We start from the raw sequence: 22116 nt of genomic DNA on the forward strand, positions 1-22116 counted from the left end.
GAACTCTTACCGGTTTTTATTTTTAAAGACAGAAAATAAGAAACTTACCAACCTAAATTATTTTTATATGTTTCCATAAATTTATTTAACTTTTTTTTTATACAAAAATTAAATAATTTGAAAATATGTAAATTTACATTAATTCTAATTATATTTAATTTTTTATGGTAGAAAAAACAATGAAAAAATTATTTTTCTAATATTTTTTTCCTTAGTACTTTTGAGAACCAAACATATTACAAATCGTATTAACCTATTAATTTAATTACATTTAAAAATTTAAAGAATGTATATAATTTGCTTAAAAACTTAATCAGTGTTGATTTTCCATCACAGACCTATTTATTATGGACTTTTAAGTTTTATTTTGTTGTTTGATAAAACTTAATATTTTTTACTTAATTACTTAACTTTAAGTTAAATAATACTTAGGTTGTTAATTTAAAATTTATTACTTTAAGTATTATTTGATAAAATTAATTTAAAATATATTTTAAATCATCAAATTAACATATTTATTTTTATACATTATAATTAGGGTAAAGGTGGTTAAGTAATAGTGGAAGTTATGAAATAATAAAGGAAAAATATAAAGGTAATTAAGATAAACGAGGGTAAAAAAATAAAATAAAGATATGAACTTAAGATTAAATTAATTGTTTTCACTTATTACTTAAAAATACTTTTGACTTTAAGTCAAAATATTAAGTTATCTTATCAAACATACTTAATTTATTGAGTTATTTTTATATTATTAAAAATGAGAGGTTACTTTTGTAATTTTGAGGGAATTTTTTCCATTATCCCTAAATAAATCATACTAATACGAGAGTGGGGTATAAACATCTTTAAAACATTCAAAACACTTTCCTTTTTTTTTTAATAAATTGAATAAAATGGAAAAAAAATATAATTGAAAATTTGAAATACGTTAATGAGCGAAGCAATGATGATGAGAAGGAGAGCAAATGACATAATACAAGTGTTGAAATCAGTCAAATGACAGCTGTGTGAAGCCAGGCAAAATGCCGTACGAAACGTGTTCTTCTTCCCATGTTTTGGTAGGCTAACAAGACAAATTGTGGGATAAACTAAAGGAATTATAGGTGTTCCAGAACCTTGAATATGGTCATCCAGCGGAGCCCTTCCAAGAAGCCTCCATACATCCAACTTGGGCTTTCAATGTTTTCTTTTCAACGTGGCCCATCTGGCACTTTCAACTTCGACAAGAGTCCAAACCGATATTTGCTCCTACTTTTCTCTCAACCATACAAATAAAATCACCATTCAGAGGGAGGGAAGGAAGGAAGGAAGAAAATATCAGATTCTAAATCGAACTCATCTCTCACACGGTTATAAAAGGGTCTTGGTGTGGTTCAGTAGCAGTGTTTCTCGAATTTCTTCATTTGCTGTCACATTTTTGGGAAAGGGAGGCCTTGTGCGTTTCCATTGTTTGAGGGTTATTGAAGGTATGGTTTCTTCTTTCCATTTTCAGGGTCTGCCATGTATTTGGGTTTTGGTTCTGCATGTAGGAATTTCATGTTAGCTGCAAATTTTGATTGAGAAAGGAGAAGGGTTTTGTGGGGGTTTAGCTAATTTCTGGCTAAGTATGATATTGCCATGAGTGCTGAGAATGGGTACCATGAAGATGGGACATTTGGCTTTCCATGCACTGACATAATCCCAAACATTACATTCGATCATGAAAGTAGAAATTGTATTACCACATGCCAAGCAAAAGGGTAGTATTTTCATTGAAAGATCTTGTGTCCCTCAATTTGTCTTCTTTTTTACAGATCTTCATATCCAACACAACCACTAGCCACCAAAGCTGTTGTTAGAAGGAGAGAAATGCTGCTCAGGAGCTCTTCAACACCTATTCTTGGTTCCCTCCTCCCATGCCATTCAGAAAGTCCTAACAACAACCTTTCTGATGCAACTGCCAAACACCCACCGAGCACCATTTATCAAGCTCATAACAAGCTCTCACTGCATCAGACTGGGTCTTTGAATCTATCCCCAGTTTCTTGTAACTCCTCTCCCATCTCTCCGTCTGTTAATGCTGGCCATAGAGGCTTTCGAAGAGCTCAATCTGATGGGAATTTGAAGGGCCTGGCTTATGCATCTTGCAACAACAATGATGAGCTTAGTGCCCCAAACCTTTCCAAGAAATCTTCGAAAAGACCCAGTTGCTCAATGTTGCAGACTATACCATCTTTCTCATTTTATGGTTTAAGTCGCATGAATGAGGAAGAAGAGAATGATGAGGAAGAAGAGGGAGAGTGGGAAGAGTTGGAAGACAATGATAGAGAGAGATTCATGGCTATGGGAGATAGGGAATTGACCTTCGAAAACATAAAAATGATGGGCATTAGGGAGAATGGAAGTAGGAATGTGGCTTTTGAAGAGGAAAAGGAGGTGGTTGGTTCAGAAATTTACTTTGCAAGAGGACCTGGTGTGAGTGGTGTTGACTTTGGGGGCGGCGGTGGTGGTGGTGGTGGAGGGGATTTTACTCCAAGAGGCTCTGGTGGGGAGAGCGGCGATAGGCCAGGAGTGGAAGAGTATTACAAGAGGATGTTGGAGGAGAATCCTAGCAACCCTTTGTTTCTGAGGAATTATGCTCAGTTTCTATATCAGGTGAGAACTGTTTCATCTTCTTCAATTTCTATATCAGCTCAGTTTGCAGGGTAAAAATAGGAATGCGATTTAAGCAATTCATAAGAAAGCACAATAGAAATATTTTCTTTACAGTACAGTAGCATACTTACATGTCATTTTGACAGTCAAAGCATGATCTCCAAGCAGCGGAGGAATACTTGTGTCGTGCCATTCTGGCAGATCCAAGAGATGGTGAAATCTTGTCTCAGTATGCAAAGCTAGTGTGGGAGCTCCACCGTGACCAAGATAGAGCTTCAAGCTACTTTGAACGGGCCGTTCAAGCTGCCCCTGAAGATAGGTAATGTGCTTCCTCAAATGCATCTTCTACAATAATCCAGAAATGAAGTCCAATATATGCATTCTTCAATATGTACACATCATATGCTGATATCCAGTTTTGGGTTTTGCAGTCATGTCCAAGCAGCATATGCTAACTTTCTTTGGCAAACAGAGGAGGATGATGATGATGGAACATGTCATGTGGATGCCATGCCAACACTTCTCCATGGAGAAGCCATGGCTTCTGTGATCAGTTGAATTTCTGCAGTGAGTAGTTAGCATGCCACTGAATAAGGGGAGTCATTCTAGTGATATGGAATGTGTATGAACATCATCTCATGGTATGCAAATAAATAAATAGTCAATTTTATAGCTTAAGTACTACTTGCTTAGCATCACAGTACATTTAGCCTAAGAATTTTTTTTTTTTTTTTGTTTTATTTTCCTACTGGTGTTGGGCCAAAGGAAAGCTTTAGTAAAAGGGGTGATTGCACCAAGATCATTTTTAGGACTATCATCAATATATAAATAACCAAATACAGAAAAAAAAAAAAGCAACAATGTCAGGTTTTACTTATTTTTGCATGATTCATCTAGTGAAAGTATGAAATCCAACTACCAAGTCTTCAACCGGCTGAAATAGCCCTGGAGAAAGGAGAAATACCTTCACACTTAAAGATGCCCACAAGTTGGAAAAGCAGAGCTGAGGCAAGAAACTGAAAATCTGAATCAGAACAACTACAACTGATGGTAATGGGGCACCCTGTTTTGTAGGAAAGGGATAAAGGCAATACATTTGTCACATTTCCATTTTCAGAAATGTGAAACTAGAAGCATTTGGATTCAACCATAACATAGAAAATATATCCAGACAGCAAGTTTTAAGTAAATTAAAAAAAGTTCCATGTAACCCATGAAACCATATTTTTACACTCACAACACGGGGCTTCAAAATGCAAAAATACTTTGAATTGCATGATAAAATCCATTCAAGTGGAAGAGTAGGAAGACAGAATAAATACAACACTCCATCCATTCAAAACCATGACCCCTTGGTTGTTCTTTCCAGAAACCATGGATGCAATAATCACCTCGGCTAGAAACAATCTAAGAAGCCTCAACATGGACCCTGAATAGGGCTGCCCACTTTTAGATAATTCTGTCTTATGACCCTTAATCTTGTTGCAAACCATGCTGAAGGAAACTGTTGCCTCTAGCAACAGAACCCCAAGCTCTTGGCACATCTGTTTGGTAACTGCCTCTGCCTCTGCCTCTTCCCCTTCCTGGTCAAGACAATTCAGATGTCAAATAAAAGTGATGGGGGAAAGTCTTTTAAAGTCTATTTAAGAAGGAAAGGGAAGACATAAATAAACTTTAAATAGAATTAATATTAATTAGAATTGAATTAGAATTGTTGGAGTCAAATTAGGATTAGTTAGTTAAGTTACAATATAATTATAATTTGAATCATGATAGGTTATTAGAGTCCAAATAAACTTTGGATGTTATAATAAGAATTAGAGTTATAATAGGTTATTAGAATCTTAGTAGAGTTTGGATTTCTTAGAGAAGCCACTAATCGATGTAAATCCAAGGAAGGAATTGATTGATATTAACAATATTATATTTTTGTCATTGCAAGTATTGCAATCCTCAATGGTGAGACTCCATTGGTTTTCTTCTAAGTAAAATTCTCCTAGAAGGCCTTAGTGAGACTCAAGGTTTCCATCTTTTCTTCGTTATTTCTTCTCTCTCTCTATTTTTTTAATCTTATTTTTTCTCTACCATAAACTTTATTCCTTGTTACTCTCCTTGTACCCTAAAAACAAAACCGTAGCCCACCTACTTTTGAGTGTAGGCAACCATCCTAAGATTGTCGTACATCAGTTTTGGTATCAAAGCAAAAGTTCTTGACTTGAAGGCATATGCAATTGAGGAGCGGAGAAACTTATGCAAGCATGAGTTCCAAAAAAACTTCTAATAATCGAGATGCCGCTACAATATGCTTTAAGGAAATTTCAGCCACACAACAGTCCCATCAAGATGCTATAATACAACTAAATAGCAAACTTAAGGAGATCATGAAGTTATTAGAAAAGAGTTAAGAAAAATGACCAATTGAAGATGAGATTGCAAGTCATCAATTTAGACAATCACCAAGTCGATCATGCAAAGAACAAGACAATTTTATGATAGGGAATCAAAGAAGAAGCGAACTCTTTTAGCAAGATGATGATGTGACAAAAAAGGTACACCTTGAAGTTGATGAATTTTATGGAAAATTAAATCCAATAGCTTTTCTTGATTAGATTATTTTGATGGACGATTACTTTGATTGGTGTGCAATGCCCGAAAATAGAAAAGTTCGTTTTGTGAAGGCAAAGTTGAAAGGAGCAACACGTCTATGATGGTATAATATTGAGAATCGACTTCATAGAACTAGCCAACCACCTATAGAGACATGAGACGAGATGGAGTTGAATATGAAGGAGCACTTTCTTCCAACTGATTATGAACAACTCATGTACACAAAATTGTCTTCCCTTAAATAAGGTACCAAGTCCATTGAAAAATATACAGAAGAATTCCATGAATTGAGCATTCGGAGTCAAGAGAGGGAAAGTGATGCTTTTGCCATTAGGTGACCCTTCCAGGTAATTTTCACCCTCAGCCTACCTTATTCAGTAATTTTCCCATGGAAATATTAGTATCAACATAAAATTATATAAAAATCAAAATATAGAAGTTTTAAGCAGATTTTTACTAGACATTTAGCTTTCAAGCTCTAGCAAAATCCCATAATTTACATTCAATCAAGAATGTAGAAATTGTATTACCACAATCTAAGCAGAAAGGCATAGTATTTTCATTGAAAGATCTTCCGTCTCTCAGCTTGTTTTCTTTTTGATAGATCTTCACATGTAACACAAACAGCAGCCACCAAAGCTATTGTTAAAAGGAGAGAAAGGCTGCTCAAGAGCTATTCAACACCAGTTCTTGGTTCCCTCCTGCCATGCTTTTCAGACAGTTCCAACAACCTTTCTGATGCAACTATCAAACACCCTACAACCACCATTCATCAAGCTCACAACATGCTCTTACTGCATCAAACTGGGTCTTTGAATCTATCCTTAATCTCTTTCAGCTCCTCTCCTATCTCTCCATCGGTTAATGTTGACCATAGAGGCTTTTGAAAAGCTCAATTTGATGGGAATTTGAAAGGCCTGGCTTATGCATCTTGCAACAACAAGGATGAGTTTAGTAGTACCTGAAACCTTCCCAAGGAAATCTGTGGAGACCCAGTTGCTCACTGTTGCAGACTTTACCATCTTTCTCATTTTTTAGTTTAAGTTGCATGAATGAGGATGAAGACAGTGATGAGGAAGAAGAAAAGGATGAGGAAGAGCAGGAAGAGTTGGAGGAAAATGATGGAGAGAGATTCATGGCTATGGGAGATGATGAATTCAGCATAGAAAACATAAAAATGATGGGCTTTATTAGGGAGAATGGAGGTAGGAATGTGGCTTTTGAAGAGGAAAATGAGCTGGTTGGTTAAGAAATGTATCTTGCAAGAGGACTCGGTGTGAGTGATGTTGATTTGTGTTGGGGGGACGGGGGGGTGGAGGGGGGGCACAGCGAGGCAGCAGTGGTGGTGGAGGGAATTTTATTCCAAAAGGCTTTGGCAAGGACAGCGGCGGACCATAGGCCAGGAGTGGAAGAGTATTACAAAAGGATGGTGGGTTGGGGGGGAATCCTAACAACCCTTTGTTTCTGAGGAATTATGCTCAGTTTCTGTATTAGGTGAGAATGCTTTCATCTTCTTCAATTTCTTTCTGTATCAGCACAGTTTGCAGGGCAAAAAATAGGAATTTGGTTAAAGCAGTTCATAAGAAAGCACAACAAAAATATTTTCCTTCTAGTACAGAAGCATACTTACATGTCATTTTGACAGTCAAAGCATGATCTCCAAGGAACAGAGGAATACTTGGGTCGAGCCATTCTGGCAGATCCAAAAGATGGTGAAATCTTTTCTTAATATTGAAAGTTAGTGTGGGAGCTCCACCAGGACCAAGATATAGCCTCAAGCTACTTTAAACGGGTCGTTCAAGCTGCCCCTGAAGATCAGTGTATATGCTTCCTCCAAAAATGAAGTCCTCCTGAGATTTGGGTTTTGCAGTAATGTTCGAGCAGCATATGCTAGCTTCCTCTACAAACAGAGGAGGAGGAGGAGGAGGAGGATGATGATGGAGCATGTCATGTAGATACCATGCCACCAATTCTCCATGGATTTGCCAAGGATTCTGCAAATAAATAGTTGAATCTCTGCAGTGAGTAGTTAGCATGCCACTGAATCAAGACAGTCATTCTAGTGATATGGAATGTGTATGAACATCATCTCATAGTATGCAAATAAATTACTACTTGCCTAGCATCACAATACATTTAGCTTAAGAAATTTTTTTATTGTTTGATTTTCCTACTGATGTTGGGGAAAAAAAGGAAAGCTTTAGAAGAAGGGCTGGATTAAATCAATATATCAATATAAATAACCAAATACAGAAACAACAATGTCAGTCCAACAGGGTTTTGCTTATTTTTGCATGATTCATATGGTGAGAGTGTGAAAACCAAGTACCAAGTCTTAAACCGGCTGAAACAGCCATGGAGAAAGGAGAAATACCTCCACTTAAAATACCCACAAGTTGGCAAAGCAAAGCTGAGACAAGAAACTGAAATTCTGAACTGATGGTAACAGGGCACTCTGTTTTGTAGGAAAGGGATGAAGGCAATAAATTTGACACATTTCCATTTTCAGAAATGTGAAACTAGAAGCATGTGGAATAAACTATCAAATAGTAGAAAATATATCCTGACAGCAAGTTTTAAATAAATAAAAAAAGTTCCATGTTACTCATAAAACCATATTCTTACTCACAAAATGGGGCTTCAAAATTGCAAAATACTTCCATTGTACCCAATTTGTACAGTTTTTTATCTTTGACCCTCTCACTAATGAGGTATCTCTGTGAGATAGCATTGCCTGCATAAAAACTACACTTGCTCAAGATATTCATGATACAAAAGGGGAGCTTGTTGACTTAAACTATTTATCATCTCAGTTTTGACCAACATATGGTGTAGTAAGTTAAAATTTCTTAAACAACAAACCAAATCCTTGAAATCAGTTAATTAGATCGGCTCCTTATGATCTCTGAGCATCTTCTTCTGAAAGAAAACGGTACTACAACAGCATCAGTGCTGACCACCTATCATCAATACTCCATAAATGAAGTCATAAGATATGCATTCTTCATCATAAACTAATATCCAGTTTTGGGGTTTGTAGTCATGTTCAAGCAGTATATTGTCACAGATTTAAGCCTTTCTTAAACTCACGTGCGACACTTAGACAATTCAAAATACTTCATATTGCTAAGTCATTCTTTCCCCGATCTTAACTTGCTATGCTAAGTAATGCTAAGTGAGTTGGTAGCTAGGATGCTCAACGAGGGCAACACTTAAAAGGAAGTTTTGTATTGCACAAAAATGCTTTGCAATGCTAGGAAGCTCTCGACTTGCTTGTGTCTTGGCCAAATAAGGTCACCTAAAAATTATTTGAAACCCACAAAGGTTCCTCACTAATTTAGAACTCTCTAGAAAAGCTTACATGAAAGTTATGTACAAAGCCATATACAAGAGTTCTCTAGAACTCTCAAACACTCAAAACACTTCTTTTATCTTCCAACATTGTGTAAAGATGTGTGAACATCTCTAGGCCTCTTTATAATCTTCCATACTCCTCCACTCAATAGATAATTGTAGATTGCTTTAAGAGGCTTACAAACTTCCTACTCTCCTATATAAGTTAGGGAGAGCCATTTGAATAAGTTATGGCAATATACTAACTTCCTCTGGAAACAGAGGATGATGATAATGATGAAATATGTCATGTGGATACCATGCCACCACTTCTCCATGGCTTTTGTTCAGTTGAATTTCTGCACCGAGTAGTTACCATGCCGTTGAACTAGGGCAGTCATTCTAGTGATATGGAATGTGTATGAACATCATCTCATAGTACGCAAATAAATAAATAATCAATTTTTTAGCCAAGAACCACTTGCCTAGCATCACAGTACATTTGGCTTAAGAAATTTCTTTTATTGTCATCAATATATAAAATAACCAAATACAAAAGCAATAATGTCAGTCCAACAGGGTTTTGCTTACTTTGCATGATTCATCTTGTGAAAGTATGAAACCCAACTACCAAGTCTTCAACAAATAGCCCTAGAGAGACAAGAAACTGAAAATCTGAATCAAAAGAACTATTAACTGATGACAATGGGGGCATCATGTTTTGTAGGGAAGGGATAGATGACAATGGGGGCATCATGTTTTGTAGGGAAGGGATAGAGGTAATACATCTGATGCATTTCCATTTTCAGAAATGTGAGATTAGAAACATGTGGAACCATAAAATAGAAAATATATCCAGACAGCAAGTTTTAAATAAATTAAAAAAGTTCCATACAACTTCTTACACTACTCACCACATGGGGCTTCAAAATGCAAAAATACTTTCCCCCTGAATTGCATGATAAAATCCATTCAAGGGGAAGACAGCATAAATACACCCAACCCAGAAGAAAAATAAAATGGAAAACTCTCGACACTCCCATCCATTCAAAACAGTGACCCCTCAGTTGTTCTTTCTAGAAATCATAGATGCAATAATCACTTCAGCCAGAAACAAACCAAGAAGCCTTCGACATGGACCCTGAATAGACTGCCCACTTTAGAAAATTGTCTTATGACCCTTAATCTTGTCGAAAACCACGCTGAAGGAAACCATTGCCTCTAGCAACAGAACCCCGACCGCCCACCCGAGCTCTTGGCGCATCTGTTTGGTAACTGCCTCTGCCTCTTCCCCTTCCTGGTCAAGACAATTCAGATGTCAAATAAAAGGATGTCTAACCAAACTAACTTGTTCAGCTAATTCTTAATCATGTCATTTCAACAATAGACAGGAGAATAACTACTCCATTAAGCGAACCAATGCCATTTTGAAAATGAATGCAGAAGAAACTAGGTAGAATTTGGAGTAAAAACATTTCCAAACCAATTTGGCTTAGCGCCCCAAGAGGATAAGAATTACCTCCTCCCTTTGCTTCCAAGAGTATCATGACACAGATAATCCAATCACCAGGAGAAGGCACCACCTGGTGAAAACACTTCTCTTGCTTTTGGAAACCAAAATACAGATGAAGAGATACTGTGTTTGATGAAACAATTTAAAGGTACTTCTCCATACTGATACTATCAACAAAACAACTAGAATACATACTGCCAAATCCACCATCATGTCTACAACCTTCATCAGCACTGGTTACACCAACCTAAACTTGAAAGTCTCAATTCAACCACAACCAACACCATCTAATTATTAAGCCAACCCTTCTAGTGGTGTAAGCCTATCTTATTGCAAATTGGTGCACTTCAAGCACACCACTAAAGAAATAACCTAAGGCCCACAACAGAAGGACCCTAATCTAGCACAATTTCCAACAACTAAACCAGACATTATTCCTAATGCAGCACAAAAAGTTTGTATCTAAATACACTACAAGACCAGGCCTGGTAATACTACAAAAAATTAAGAGCTTCTTCCCTCCAATTAGCACAACGTAGTTACATATTCATGTGTTAAACCATGTTTTAAAATTCAATCCTTCCTTCCAGCACAGGTGATTCTATACATTTAACATTCCTCTTGTTAACATCAATTTTGATGGGTATCTTTCATATGGGCTTAGTGGATATGCAAAGTAGTAGAGGTATGCACCTTGCAGTCAAATTCGAGTAACAGCCTAATATTAAGAAGAATACGGCTAAATGCCCAATTTGTAAAACTTTTGCTCTCTGACCCTCCCACTAATGGGGTATCTCTGTAACATACCACAATAAAAACTACACTTGCTCAAGATATTCATGACACAAAAGGACAGCAGCTCTTTCGCTCTATGTATCTCCTTTTCTCTCAATAGAACTCACATCTACCACAGACATGAAATAATTAAGAAAAAAAATCCTCAGATCATGTCAATCTAGAAATGTATCTCTTTTCTTTTACTTTGGCAGGATCACCTATTTAGTAGGACCTACAGCAACAACTGCCTCCAACACATACTCCATATCCATATCCACATCTAAATCACATCATGTCTCAACAGGTTCTTAGAACACTTCAGAAATTTAACTTTAATAGAAAAAAGATCGAGGCACTTACTTCCTCCTCGAGAAGTGCTGCTGCTGTTTGCCCTTCTCTCCTCAATATAGACTTGCCTCCCTCCTAATTGTATTGGAGATGCCTACAGGAAACCAAAGGTACATAAGGCTTATAAATTACAAAGAATCCTCAATGAAAACATATGCAAAATTAAATGCTAGTAGACTATCTGAAAGGTTATAACAACAAATAAGGCAAATCAATTCCTTCATGCTCCACTATTATTACAGAAATTGATCTTAGAAATGGTTGTAAGGAACTCAAAATTTCAACAATGGATAAAAAAGGATCAATATTGGTTGATAACAAATTATACAACCAAGGTAAAGAGAGGAAGATTTGTTGTTTAGAGAGGCCACCTTGCATGCATAGGGTAACCACCAACATCTTGATACTTTTTTGTTACAAAATACTTAACTAAGGCAACTATGCTTTTTCCAAAATATTTTTTTACCCAAATTGGGCCTCAGGAAGCAAGATAATAGATAACTTAGGAAAAGACCATGGCTTGGAACTTGAATGTAATATGTAAAACAGTAGGCCTCAAAAATTTAGGAACTCTATCCACATGTAGAAGATTTAAAACACAGAACTGAGCAATTTTAAACATGATAACCTATTCAAACCTTGATTGCATTTTGAACACCAGGAATATCTTCAAACTCAACAAATGCATAGCAAACTCCACTCTCCTGCACAGCAATAATTTGTTAGCAAGGGTTAGCATACATATAAAATGTAAGGGCACACATTTTAAAGAGCAGAGATGGAAATTAACCATGCGGTTTCTAATGAACACGCCTCCAGGCTTGATTCTACCAAAGTTCTTAAACTCCTGCTCGATATCATCAGTAGAAACAGATGGGGGCAAATTTCTCACATAGACAGATCCTGATTCACCTGAAAAGGTGGATTCTCAAGAATTAATTCAATACACCTCAATTATGAATGCTTACCAAGTATTATCTTGACAATGTAAAATAGTCATTTCAGGAGATGCCAGAAGCACTATTAACACTTGAATTGTTTTGCAACATGCTAATATTTGAATGACATATAAAAGTCAAGTTTAAAAGGCATAACCATCACAGTACCCTTTGGTAAATAATTTTTTAAGATTACTCAGAATTTCTACAAGATCTTTACAAATGCCTAGAATCATATATTGAAATTAGAAGGGTTGGTTTTGATATTCAAAAAACATTTTGGTTCTTGATATCTAGTATGTGGAAGAGGGACATGTCACATGTTGGCACACCAGAACATCAGCTCAATTCTCACATACAGCATGAAGTTCGTCTTCTAAAATTGTTAACAGAATAAACACTATGGGAAAGGAGGATACTCAATGTATCAATGAAATAAAATTATTTAATTATAAAGTAAAGACTAAGAAGTCAACCTTCTTCTAGAGCTGAACCTTCCTCCACTGCCTCCACACCATATTCAGGCACAAGTGATGATGGATAGTTTGATGGCTGGACACTAGAGGGATGCGTATAATTCCACTCTGAAGCAGGAGGGCTGATCTTGTTAAGAACTGGTTGAGCAGCTACTGATGACGAGGGTTGTCCTTTAGCCCGCAGCTTTATAGTAATTAGCATTTTAAACACCACAAGGAGGGAAAAAAAATCAGTAAAAAGAAACCACCAACAACTTTAATTTTCAACAATAGCTTTTACTCAAACAAAGAAAAGGAACTAACTTTTCAACAAGACCACACCACAGGGGGGATTTTTACTTCATGGCTTTGCCTTGCACCATCCCCACCACCACCTCTCCCCACCATCCCCAAAAACAAAAGAGGCAGACACAGAATAGAAGGGAGAGTGGGGGAAGAAAGGGAGATGCATGGCACGATTCTTTTAATAGGTTACACTAAATATACATAGCTTTCAGATGGAAGAATTTGGTTCTTTTAATAATTTATCTCATACACACATGGATTTTAGAAGTTATCAATTCCCAAAGTGAATTTGATGGGGTCCAATATGAGTTTTGCTCACAAAAATAAACCATCTCTCAGTCAAGATAGATGGTTATAGCAGATTCATCCCTTAAGTAAGAACCAACACATGCACAGGCACAATTTTGCATGCACATGCACAAAACATAAAGATGCACATGCACAATCTAAAACAACTAGAAGAGATGCATACTATAGAAGCATAAGTTTTCTTTGGAGGCTCTCCAACAGGTTCCTCCACAGAAGCAGCCTGCGGTTCTTGCACCATGTTTGCCACATTTTGAAGTGAAGCGGATGATTCTTCTACAGCAGGTTCCTCTACAGAACTTTCAACCTCAAAGTCTTGTTGTTGCTGCTGCTCTGAGAGAGTGTAGCTATCAACTGGATGATCTGGGATACTATAGTCATCAATTGGATGCTCTGGGTGACTATAGTTATCAATTGGATTCTCTGGGTGACTATAATTATCAACTTGATCATCTTCAAGATGAACTGAATTGATATAGTCCCTGGCTTCTTCTTCCAATGCATAGCTAGAGGCTGCCAAATACATTAATGACAAATAAAATCTTTGGTTTATATTTCAATAACCAAGAGAAAAAAAGAAAAGAAAAAAGAAAAGAAAAGGAAACAGGAACATAAAACATACATCAAACTCTACACAGAAATTTTTAACTGAAAACCAGGATAGATTACCAACTGTTAACTAATAATTCAGCCTTCCATTTCTTCAGCTAAAATGAAGACATGATGATATAACTGAGTAATACATAGAAGTATACAATCTTACAACTAGAAGCAATTTTTCTTTTCAGAAAAAAAAAATAAAAATAAAAAACAAATTCTAATTAATCCTTTTTTTTTCTTTTTTTCCTTTTGCTACTAAATTTATAATTTTTCCCCAGAACATCTAAAAAGAAGCATGGTCTGGACCAAGTAAAACTTGTTGACGAAGTGAATAGTGAATAGGAAGCCATAAAAACAAATAGGCAGTCCATATGGCTACAACTATTTATCATCACAGTTTTGACCAAAGACCATATGAAAACAATTTGATCATTCATATACAATTACTAGAAACAAATGTAGTGAGTGAAAGTTCTTAAACAACAAACCAAATCACAACACCTACTTATCAAAAAACAAAAAACCACCTGTCGGCTCAGGGATAGAATTCGATGCACTAGATTGGGTATTAACTTCATTCTCAGACACTATGGCTGCTGAATTTTGGGGAATCATTTCTTCATTAACGAACTGAAAGATATCATTGAGAACGTAAAAACCCTTTTCCTGGGGAGCAAGGAAAAAGGTCTCCACAAATTTCCTCCCACTGAAATCCTTGGCTTTGACAGAACCTGAAACCACAACGAGAATGCCTCCATTCCATGACTCAACAGCATTAATCGTCTTGATATTAATGCCAGTGTAATTCAGTGATGTGATAAGTGCATGGATGTCCTGGAGAGGAAAAAAAATGCAGTAAGTTAATTTTGTTCCACAGCCCATGGGGGGAAAGGTAATACAATCTTGATTTAGTCGTAAAAGGCCTCTATAAGAAACAGATAGTTGTCCAAGTCCACTCAATCAGATTATTGCAAAAACATTGACATAGTTTCAACAATTATCTTTTAGTGCACTTCACTTTTTTGTTTAGTCCGAGATAATTTTCCTGACTTCAGATTGCATAACACCCGGTGCCCTTCTATAATTAGGAATTATTTTTTGTAATTCTAGTTGTCTACTGTTTAACATATAGCCAAGAAAAACAAAAATATAAGAAGCACAATCATAATGGTGTTGCCTCTTACGACCACAACAATAATACAATCCCATCATGATGACAGAAGGAATCAGAAAAATCAATTTTTAACCAAACAAAATTTCAACAGTCACAAGGTGAACAATCTAAACTAATATAGAAAAGAAAAGTTTCATCAGGTTTTCCTTGATTTAAAAAAGAACACTCAACAAATACAACAATAAGAGTAAAAATTCAGTGACATGCAAAAAAACAGATGCATGCATAAGAGAGAGAGAGAACATTTGTAAACTCCAGCACCAGTAGAATAAAGCTCTCACTGGAGAGGTGGCTGGAGTTGATATAGTGAATCTTGGGCTACTAGATGAGGACTAAGTATTTGTCTTGTTGCTTTTCCAGAGTTGAAGAGGGGGGATCTTAAGTTGTCCTAGAGGCAATAAACCAGAGGTTTTAATTTAAAGATCTCCTGTGTTACAGGCTTTAATGTTTGTAGTTCATCTGTTTTTTTATTCAAGTTGGTATGCAAGTTTTGTTCCATCTTTATTTTCAAGTTGTTCCAGATCACAGAAGGTAAGGTGCATACGCACATCCATATAGTAAAATAACATCAATAAAAGGAAATACCCTCTGCCATTTAAATTTTTGAGATCCTGTCAAAGAAACATAGAGTAAGGGTGGTCCAGATCGGAAAAAAGGTCTTCATTTCTAAAAATTCACTTTGATGGTAAATCATTCTCTGATGTTTCTTCATTCTTATATTAAAAAAGAATATGATAAGAAAATAACCTTTTTTCACTCTAATGAGATATGGCACCTTCAGTAAGAATTCTTTTGAAACTGCACTGCTAAATATGCTTTTTGTTAAAAGAATTTTCAGCATTTCCCCTTTTCTATTTCCAAAAGAGAAATTGGTTTTCTTAAAACAGAAATTTTTTTTCAATTTGAAAACAAATGAAACAAAATTGGATCTCTAAGAAACAAATTTAAACATTTGTTTAAGGAAAAACTTAAGATCTAATTTTACAAGATTTATAAAAATAAATGAAAGAACCTATGAATCTTCACTATCCCATGAGATTGGCCTTAGGTGGAGGCAAAGAATACATCCTTGATTTAATCATATCTTGATATATAACAAGGATGAAGGAAGTAATGGGAACAATAATTTTCAATAAAGTGTTACCCAAGAAGAATAGCAGTAGATATCCACATCAAATATCTCACACAAACAACTGTTCCAACCATCAACAAGCACATAAAAATGATACGGCTACAAGTATTCTTCAGAACATACAGAAATGCCATCAGCATATGATCAGATATCATATTTCATTTAGATGTAATACATATATAAATGCTTTTTATTATGTACATCATAAAGCAGCTATGCAGAGGTCTCAGTTATTTGTAGGCGGTCTCAGACAATTACAATGCTATTCATATAGAAATTATGGGCTTGATAAAAAAAAACAAGAAAACCTGTTTGGCAATTAGAAAACAAAAAACAGAGTGTTTTTTGGAAATGAACTATAGTTGTTTTCAGTTATTTTCACTTGTTTTATGAATATTGTTTTAAAAAATAATGAGATAAATATGAAAAATAATTGGAGATAAAGCACTATATACAAAATTTATTTTTAAAATTATTGGAAACATAGAAAACAAGTAAAAAATATTTAAGTTCCCAAACAGACTTGTTCTAGAAAACATCATAGAACAGTTTCCAAAAATTGCACTCAAAAACTGTTTTTTGAGAACAGCTTTCAAAAACATTCCCAAATAGACCCTATATTTTTACAATGAAAAATGTTCAGGATGTTGCACTAAATTATATTGTATACCCCTAGGATCTTATTAGTCATATCTTTCCCAAATCCTGCCAACTATGCTTGTATAAAATTTTCACATCCATGCATAACGAAAGCAAGGATATTTAAGGGTAAGGTGTAATAGAGGAGTTAAGGCTACCAAATTATCCATTTAACATGCTGTTCTTCACAATGTATACAGGTGCAAATAAAGACAAATAAAGAAAAGCAGACCATAAACACAGTTTGTCATTACTTTCAAGAAGAAATCATGTGAGTTTATAGGTGCTCCCTAATCTTTCTAGGACAAGGGTTCCCTAGAGTTTAAGGCCAAAATAGTCTGTTTGAAGAAAAAATAACCAAAGTAGATCTCCTTCCAAAATATTTACCAATCTAATCTTTGCTATTACATGTTCATTGACGTGACTTTTTTTTTTTTTTTGAGTGTATAAAACCACAATTGGTAAGTGTGGTTTTAGCTTTAAATTTAAAACCACAGTTACCAACTGTGGTTTTAAAATGGAAAATAAATAAATAAATAAATAAATATATAAAGTTGAATTTGGTGTTGTCCGGACACACTACTTTGACAACTACTTTGACAAATATTTTGAACACAAATCTAGATCAAGAATTATTTTTACGAAAAAGATTACTTTTGAGTTTATAAAACCATAATTGGTAAGTGTGGTTTTAGCTTTAAATTTAAAACCACAGTTACCAACTGTGGTTTTTACCCACTGTGGTTTTAAAACGGAAATAAATATATAAAGTTGAATTTGGTGTTGTCTGGACACACTACTTTGACAAATATTTTGAACACAAATCTAGATCGAGAATTATTTTTACGAAAAAGATTACTTTGACCAGAAACTCGGTTCCCTAAGCCTTCTAGGACAGGTGTTACACAATTCCCATACCCAATTTTTTCCATGTTCACACAGCACTCAGAAGATCCAAGAAATCAGCCACCTTTACCACCGAAAAAAACAACCTACTAAATGATAAATAGGAGTTAGCAAATCAGATTGGGTTTTGGCCCGCCCATACAACCGCAGTACTAAAATCTGACCAAAGATATTTTTTTTTCCTCACTTCAATTTATCTCATCATTTTAAAGCACACAACCAATCCCAGACATCTCCTCAATCTCTATATCTCAACACACCAAATAAAAAATCAATAAAAAAAAGCGCAATACATATAGACGGCATCTGGATAAGAGAAATACCACCATTGCAGACGCGGACTCTTTGGAATCCCCATCGATCCTAATCATCGTGCTCGAATCGGTGTAGAACTGATGAACAAAATCAGGTTGTTGCCGAAGAACGTGATAGTACTGAGACACAAAGTAGGAACCGACCTGGAAAAAAATTAACAAACACCATGAGCATCAAGACAACAACTTCAACATAACAACACAACACCCAAATCTGCGCTTTATAGGTGGCAATCATCACCTCAGAAGCAGTGACAGATGCGGGATACGTAGACGCCATTATTGCTTCAGCCCAACAGAACAAGCATGCAACGATGACGATCCTGCAAAACCCTAAACAGACACCAGAAACCTAAATTTCAGAAAAAAAAGTTAGGGTTCCACCAATAATATGATAAATAGTTTTGCACCTCTTTGTAGATAGGGAAAAAACGAGGCTTGAAGAAAAATCAGGGTTTTAGAAAGAGAAGGAGCAAGAGGGGGTAGCAGAGAGAGAGAGACGAGGGTTTTAGAAATACCAAAAAGGCAGAGGCTTTGGGCAGATCTGGAGAGAGAGAAGACACAACTCCACTGGCTCTGAGACTATTTATAGTTAATACAGTGTTCCACAGTAAGATACTGTACATCACTCAACTCTATGATAACGTATTCACAAGTGAAATCAGAGCCGTTAAACTCCTGGTGAGTTGAAGTCAACGGTTTTGGACGGTTGAGAAATAAAAATGTTGGTTACGTTGCCATTTAGGGTAATGTCTCATTGGATTCTGACACAATGGGGTTTTTAAACTTCCACGCCAACTTTAAAAAAATAATTCTTTAAAAATGATAGATGGAAAAATATGCATAAATTTTACGGCACTTATTATCACATCGAAGATGTCTTTTCAAAATACATCTTCCATAATTTTCAAATTCAAATGACATGTATTTATAAAAAAATTGAAGATATATTTTTCATAATTTAAAAAATTTTAATTTATATTTTATATTTCTTAAATTTGATTTTATATCAAAGGTATACACCTTCTGGAATTCCTTAAAATATTAGATTTATACTAAAAGTGTATCTTATATTGCACAATTCCATAAAATCCAATATATGCTAAAAGTGTATCTTCAAAAGACATCTTCCATAATTTCATAAATTTTAATTTATACTACAAGTGTCTCTTGAATTTGATTTTATATTAAAAGTATCTTCAAGAGACACCTTTTACAATTTCAAAAAATTTGGATTTATATCGAAGGTGTCTTCATACACCGGAAAATTTTGAATTTATGTTGAAGAGAAACCTTCCACAAAAGGAAAAAAAAAATCTATCACTTAATTAATATTACCTTGTATACAACTTGATGTTTAAAGTTTATCACATGTATACATTACAATCAATATTTTGACATTTCGATCCAAAACCAATCAAAACAAGTAAACCAATGTAAAATAAGTCCAAAATAGGTAGAATACTATAAAACTTATATTAATAAAAAGTTAGTCAATCCAAAATATAACAAGCATAAATATACATCATGAATATTTGTTCAAAACAATAATAAACAAACTATTAACAATATCCAAAATACAAGTCACATTTGGTAACATCCTCAATGTGTACCGCATGAAGGAGTTTTCCTCTTTTGTTGTGGATATCCATGATATGCATGTTCCACTATTGGCTCATGGGGTTGACATGTACCCTCCCCCCATGAGATCGATGACCACATCTCCTACTACATCATCGACCATGTCCTTGACCACGATCATTCTTTTGTCCTCGTTGATCACTTATCAACCAATGTAGTTTTCTATTCACTATGGTGATGATGCAACAAGTGGTACTACAGGTAGGTCATCAATTATTTTATCATTCTTGTAACACACAATTGTAATCAAACTATCCATTCATGTACCTAAAAATAATCAAATAAAAGATAATATAAGATTGAATTGATAATAACTAAGAAAAAAAAGAAAGAATAATAATGATGATGATGATGGCTATGATGATGATAATAATAATAGTAATAATAGTAATGATTGAATCTCAATACCTTATTTAGTTGAAATACCAAAAATCTAGTATTTGTAAAAGGAAAATTAACTTTTAAAAGAAATAGAATAGTAATTTTCATACGAACAATTTCAAAAATCAACCAAAAGTCAACCTTGGATTTGATTATATTATTTTGGAAAAAAATGATCCACAATTGACAAGTTATAGAAATATCTAAATATGTCCTTAAAAGGAAGTTTAAAAAATAATAATTATTATTATTCATATTATTACTAATAACAACAAATTTAAGCAAATTTCAGTTAAATAATTTTATCATTATTATTAGCATTAGTAGAACTAATTTTATTTTATTAATATTATAACTATTATCATAATTATTGTTAGAGGTGCAATTTAGATGGGTTGGTTTGACCCACCTTAATATTGTAGAGGGTTTGAATAAGTATTTTTTTATACTAGGTTAGTTTTGGTTAAATTTTCTTAATGTTAACTCAATTTTGAGTTGAATTTGGCAACTTCAACCTAAAACAAAGTTGATTTAATATTTTATAATAATTGTAATTTATTTTATTATACCAATATTTTGTTTATATCATTTAAAATAATTTTAAAAGAAAAAATGTGAAATTTATTATTTATAATTAAAATTTAATTATAATTTTAAAAGATAAATAGATTTGTTTTTTTATTATTTCAAAATGATATGTTATTTACCATTTAAAGTTTGGCATAAATGTATAAAATATAAAATTAAAAAGACCATTACAAATAGGTTTCATCCGGTTTGTCTCCTCTTTAATCAAATATGTTTCATTCAACTTGTGTCCAATATAATCAATCCGAACTTAATTTCTGACTAAAAAATGTGGGAATGGATTAAGTTTGAATTGAACATTTTAGTTAAAGGTTGAGTTAAGCTACAATTTTGGTTGAATGTTTATTAATTCAAGTTAGCTCCAAATCCAATCAAACAAACAAACCCAAGTTAGAGGCTTGTAGCTCTAATTGTTGTTAATATTGTCAATTTACTATTTAAATACTTATTATTATGATGTCATCATATACAAACTAACCTTAGAAGATATAATTTTAAAAAAAAAAATCATAAGAGTGGTCCACATTAGTAGGTTTTTACTAGGGCTTTTTTGGTTTGAGGGAAATGAGAAAAGAAAAGAAAAAGACTTTTTTGGTTTGGAAGAAATGAGAAAAAGGAAAGAAAGAAAGAAAAATAGGTTTTTTAGGAATATTTCAAGTTCTTCTCCACATTAGTAGTTGATGTGGTTCAAATTGTGGTAGATTGGAAAAAAAAAAAAAGTACTTTTGTAAAAAAATCCAAGAGTATTGCCAATATAACATTATTGTTCCTTGAAAAATTTAAAAACATATCATTGCTTAGGAGTTTTTTAGCCCATGTTGTAGAAGCAATATGGTAGAGTCCTATATTTGGCAATACTCCTAAGCAATGATGTCTTTAAGCAATGATATGCCTTTCCATTTTTCAAAGAACAATAATGTTAATTTAGCTATACTCTTTAGACTACTATATATATATATATATCATAAGATTATATCATATTCCTTCTACAACATGGGCTAAAAAACTCCTAAGTAGTGATATGTCTTTCAATTTGTATGTGTGTGTGTTTTATGAACAAAAAGTTAGTTGTGAAAGTTAACTAATAATAATATTTGCGTCTTTAAAAAACCAATCTCACACTAGGAAACTATTAGATTGGAAGTGAGATTAAATCTCTCACTCACAGAAGGTTTTTTTTTTTTCCTTCGTTTAGCAATTTGATATCGAGATCTTAGAGACATGTTCATATCGGTTTCCTAACAAGACCTTTGTCTTTAGACTTCTTGAGTAATGGTTGACGAAGACTAACACAATTCACTTACCATGCAAGAAGATGAGTATCATGTTAGAGGACATATCGATCAACAAAGCAAATCTATTCCTACAAATGATGATGATTATATGATGACACAATGGATTAGTAGAATACTTAAAACATTTTAAGTCTGATGCACATATGGAGTTGCAAACACATAAAGTGTAGTTAATGTATGAAGTGGTTGAGTTTTCCATAGCCATGAGCATATGAACATATCCTTT

At 34.3% G+C, this 22116-nt stretch overlaps 2 protein-coding genes and 1 long non-coding RNA gene across 4 annotated transcripts; 1 reads left to right on the plus strand and 2 right to left on the minus strand.

The window, feature by feature from the left end:
- The first annotated feature begins 1272 nt into the window (after positions 1-1272).
- On the plus strand, positions 1273-3434 carry LOC117919094. Its single transcript, XM_034836150.1, has 4 exons — positions 1273-1469; positions 1797-2637; positions 2784-2956; positions 3069-3434. The coding sequence occupies exons 2-4, from the start codon at positions 1852-1854 to the stop codon at positions 3193-3195; spliced, it is 1086 nt and encodes a 361-aa protein (XP_034692041.1). The 5' UTR covers positions 1273-1469; positions 1797-1851; the 3' UTR covers positions 3196-3434.
- Positions 3435-3782: 348 nt separating this feature from the next.
- Positions 3783-9295, minus strand: LOC117919095. The gene is made up of 2 exons (XR_004652022.1): positions 5775-9295; positions 3783-4220 (listed from the first exon to the last, which is right to left on the minus strand). It is a non-coding gene; the product is annotated as an uncharacterized LOC117919095 (long non-coding RNA).
- Positions 9296-9417: 122 nt separating this feature from the next.
- LOC117919093 (nuclear transport factor 2) lies at positions 9418-18582 on the minus strand. 2 transcript variants are annotated; one of them, XM_034836148.1, is made up of 10 exons: positions 18504-18582; positions 18227-18318; positions 17995-18129; positions 14348-14654; positions 13387-13733; positions 12630-12813; positions 12006-12127; positions 11854-11919; positions 11228-11309; positions 9418-9874 (listed from the first exon to the last, which is right to left on the minus strand). In XM_034836148.1, exons 2-10 carry the CDS (start codon positions 18263-18265, stop codon positions 9759-9761), a joined length of 1398 nt encoding a protein of 465 aa, XP_034692039.1. In that variant the 5' UTR covers positions 18266-18318; positions 18504-18582; the 3' UTR covers positions 9418-9758. The 2 variants fall into 2 exon arrangements, with proteins under 2 accessions (XP_034692039.1, XP_034692038.1); XM_034836147.1 differs by lacking the exon at positions 18504-18582 and adding an exon at positions 18396-18497.
- Between the last annotated feature and the right edge of the window lie 3534 nt (positions 18583-22116).

This window comes from Vitis riparia, chromosome 7, assembly GCF_004353265.1.
Source record: "Vitis riparia cultivar Riparia Gloire de Montpellier isolate 1030 chromosome 7, EGFV_Vit.rip_1.0, whole genome shotgun sequence".
Classification (NCBI taxonomy): domain Eukaryota; kingdom Viridiplantae; phylum Streptophyta; class Magnoliopsida; order Vitales; family Vitaceae; genus Vitis; species Vitis riparia.

Excerpts from the sequence above, each read along its gene's own strand:
- LOC117919094 (XM_034836150.1), top strand. The coding sequence starts at position 1,852 with ATGCTGCTCAGGAGCTCTTCAACACCTATTCTTGGTTCCCTCCTCCCA. Across the intron at positions 2,638-2,783 it reads ATGCTCAGTTTCTATATCAG|TCAAAGCATGATCTCCAAGC; the intron begins GTGAGAACTGTT and ends TCATTTTGACAG. Across the intron at positions 2,957-3,068 it reads CAAGCTGCCCCTGAAGATAG|TCATGTCCAAGCAGCATATG; the intron begins GTAATGTGCTTC and ends TGGGTTTTGCAG.
- LOC117919093 (XM_034836148.1), bottom strand. The coding sequence starts at position 18,265 with ATGGCGTCTACGTATCCCGCATCTGTCACTGCTTCTGAG. Across the intron at positions 11,920-12,005 it reads TGTTCATTAGAAACCGCATG|GAGAGTGGAGTTTGCTATGC; the intron begins GTTAATTTCCAT and ends ATTGCTGTGCAG. Across the intron at positions 9,875-11,227 it reads CAGCACTTCTCGAGGAGGAA|GAAGGGGAAGAGGCAGAGGC; the intron begins GTAAGTGCCTCG and ends TGTCTTGACCAG.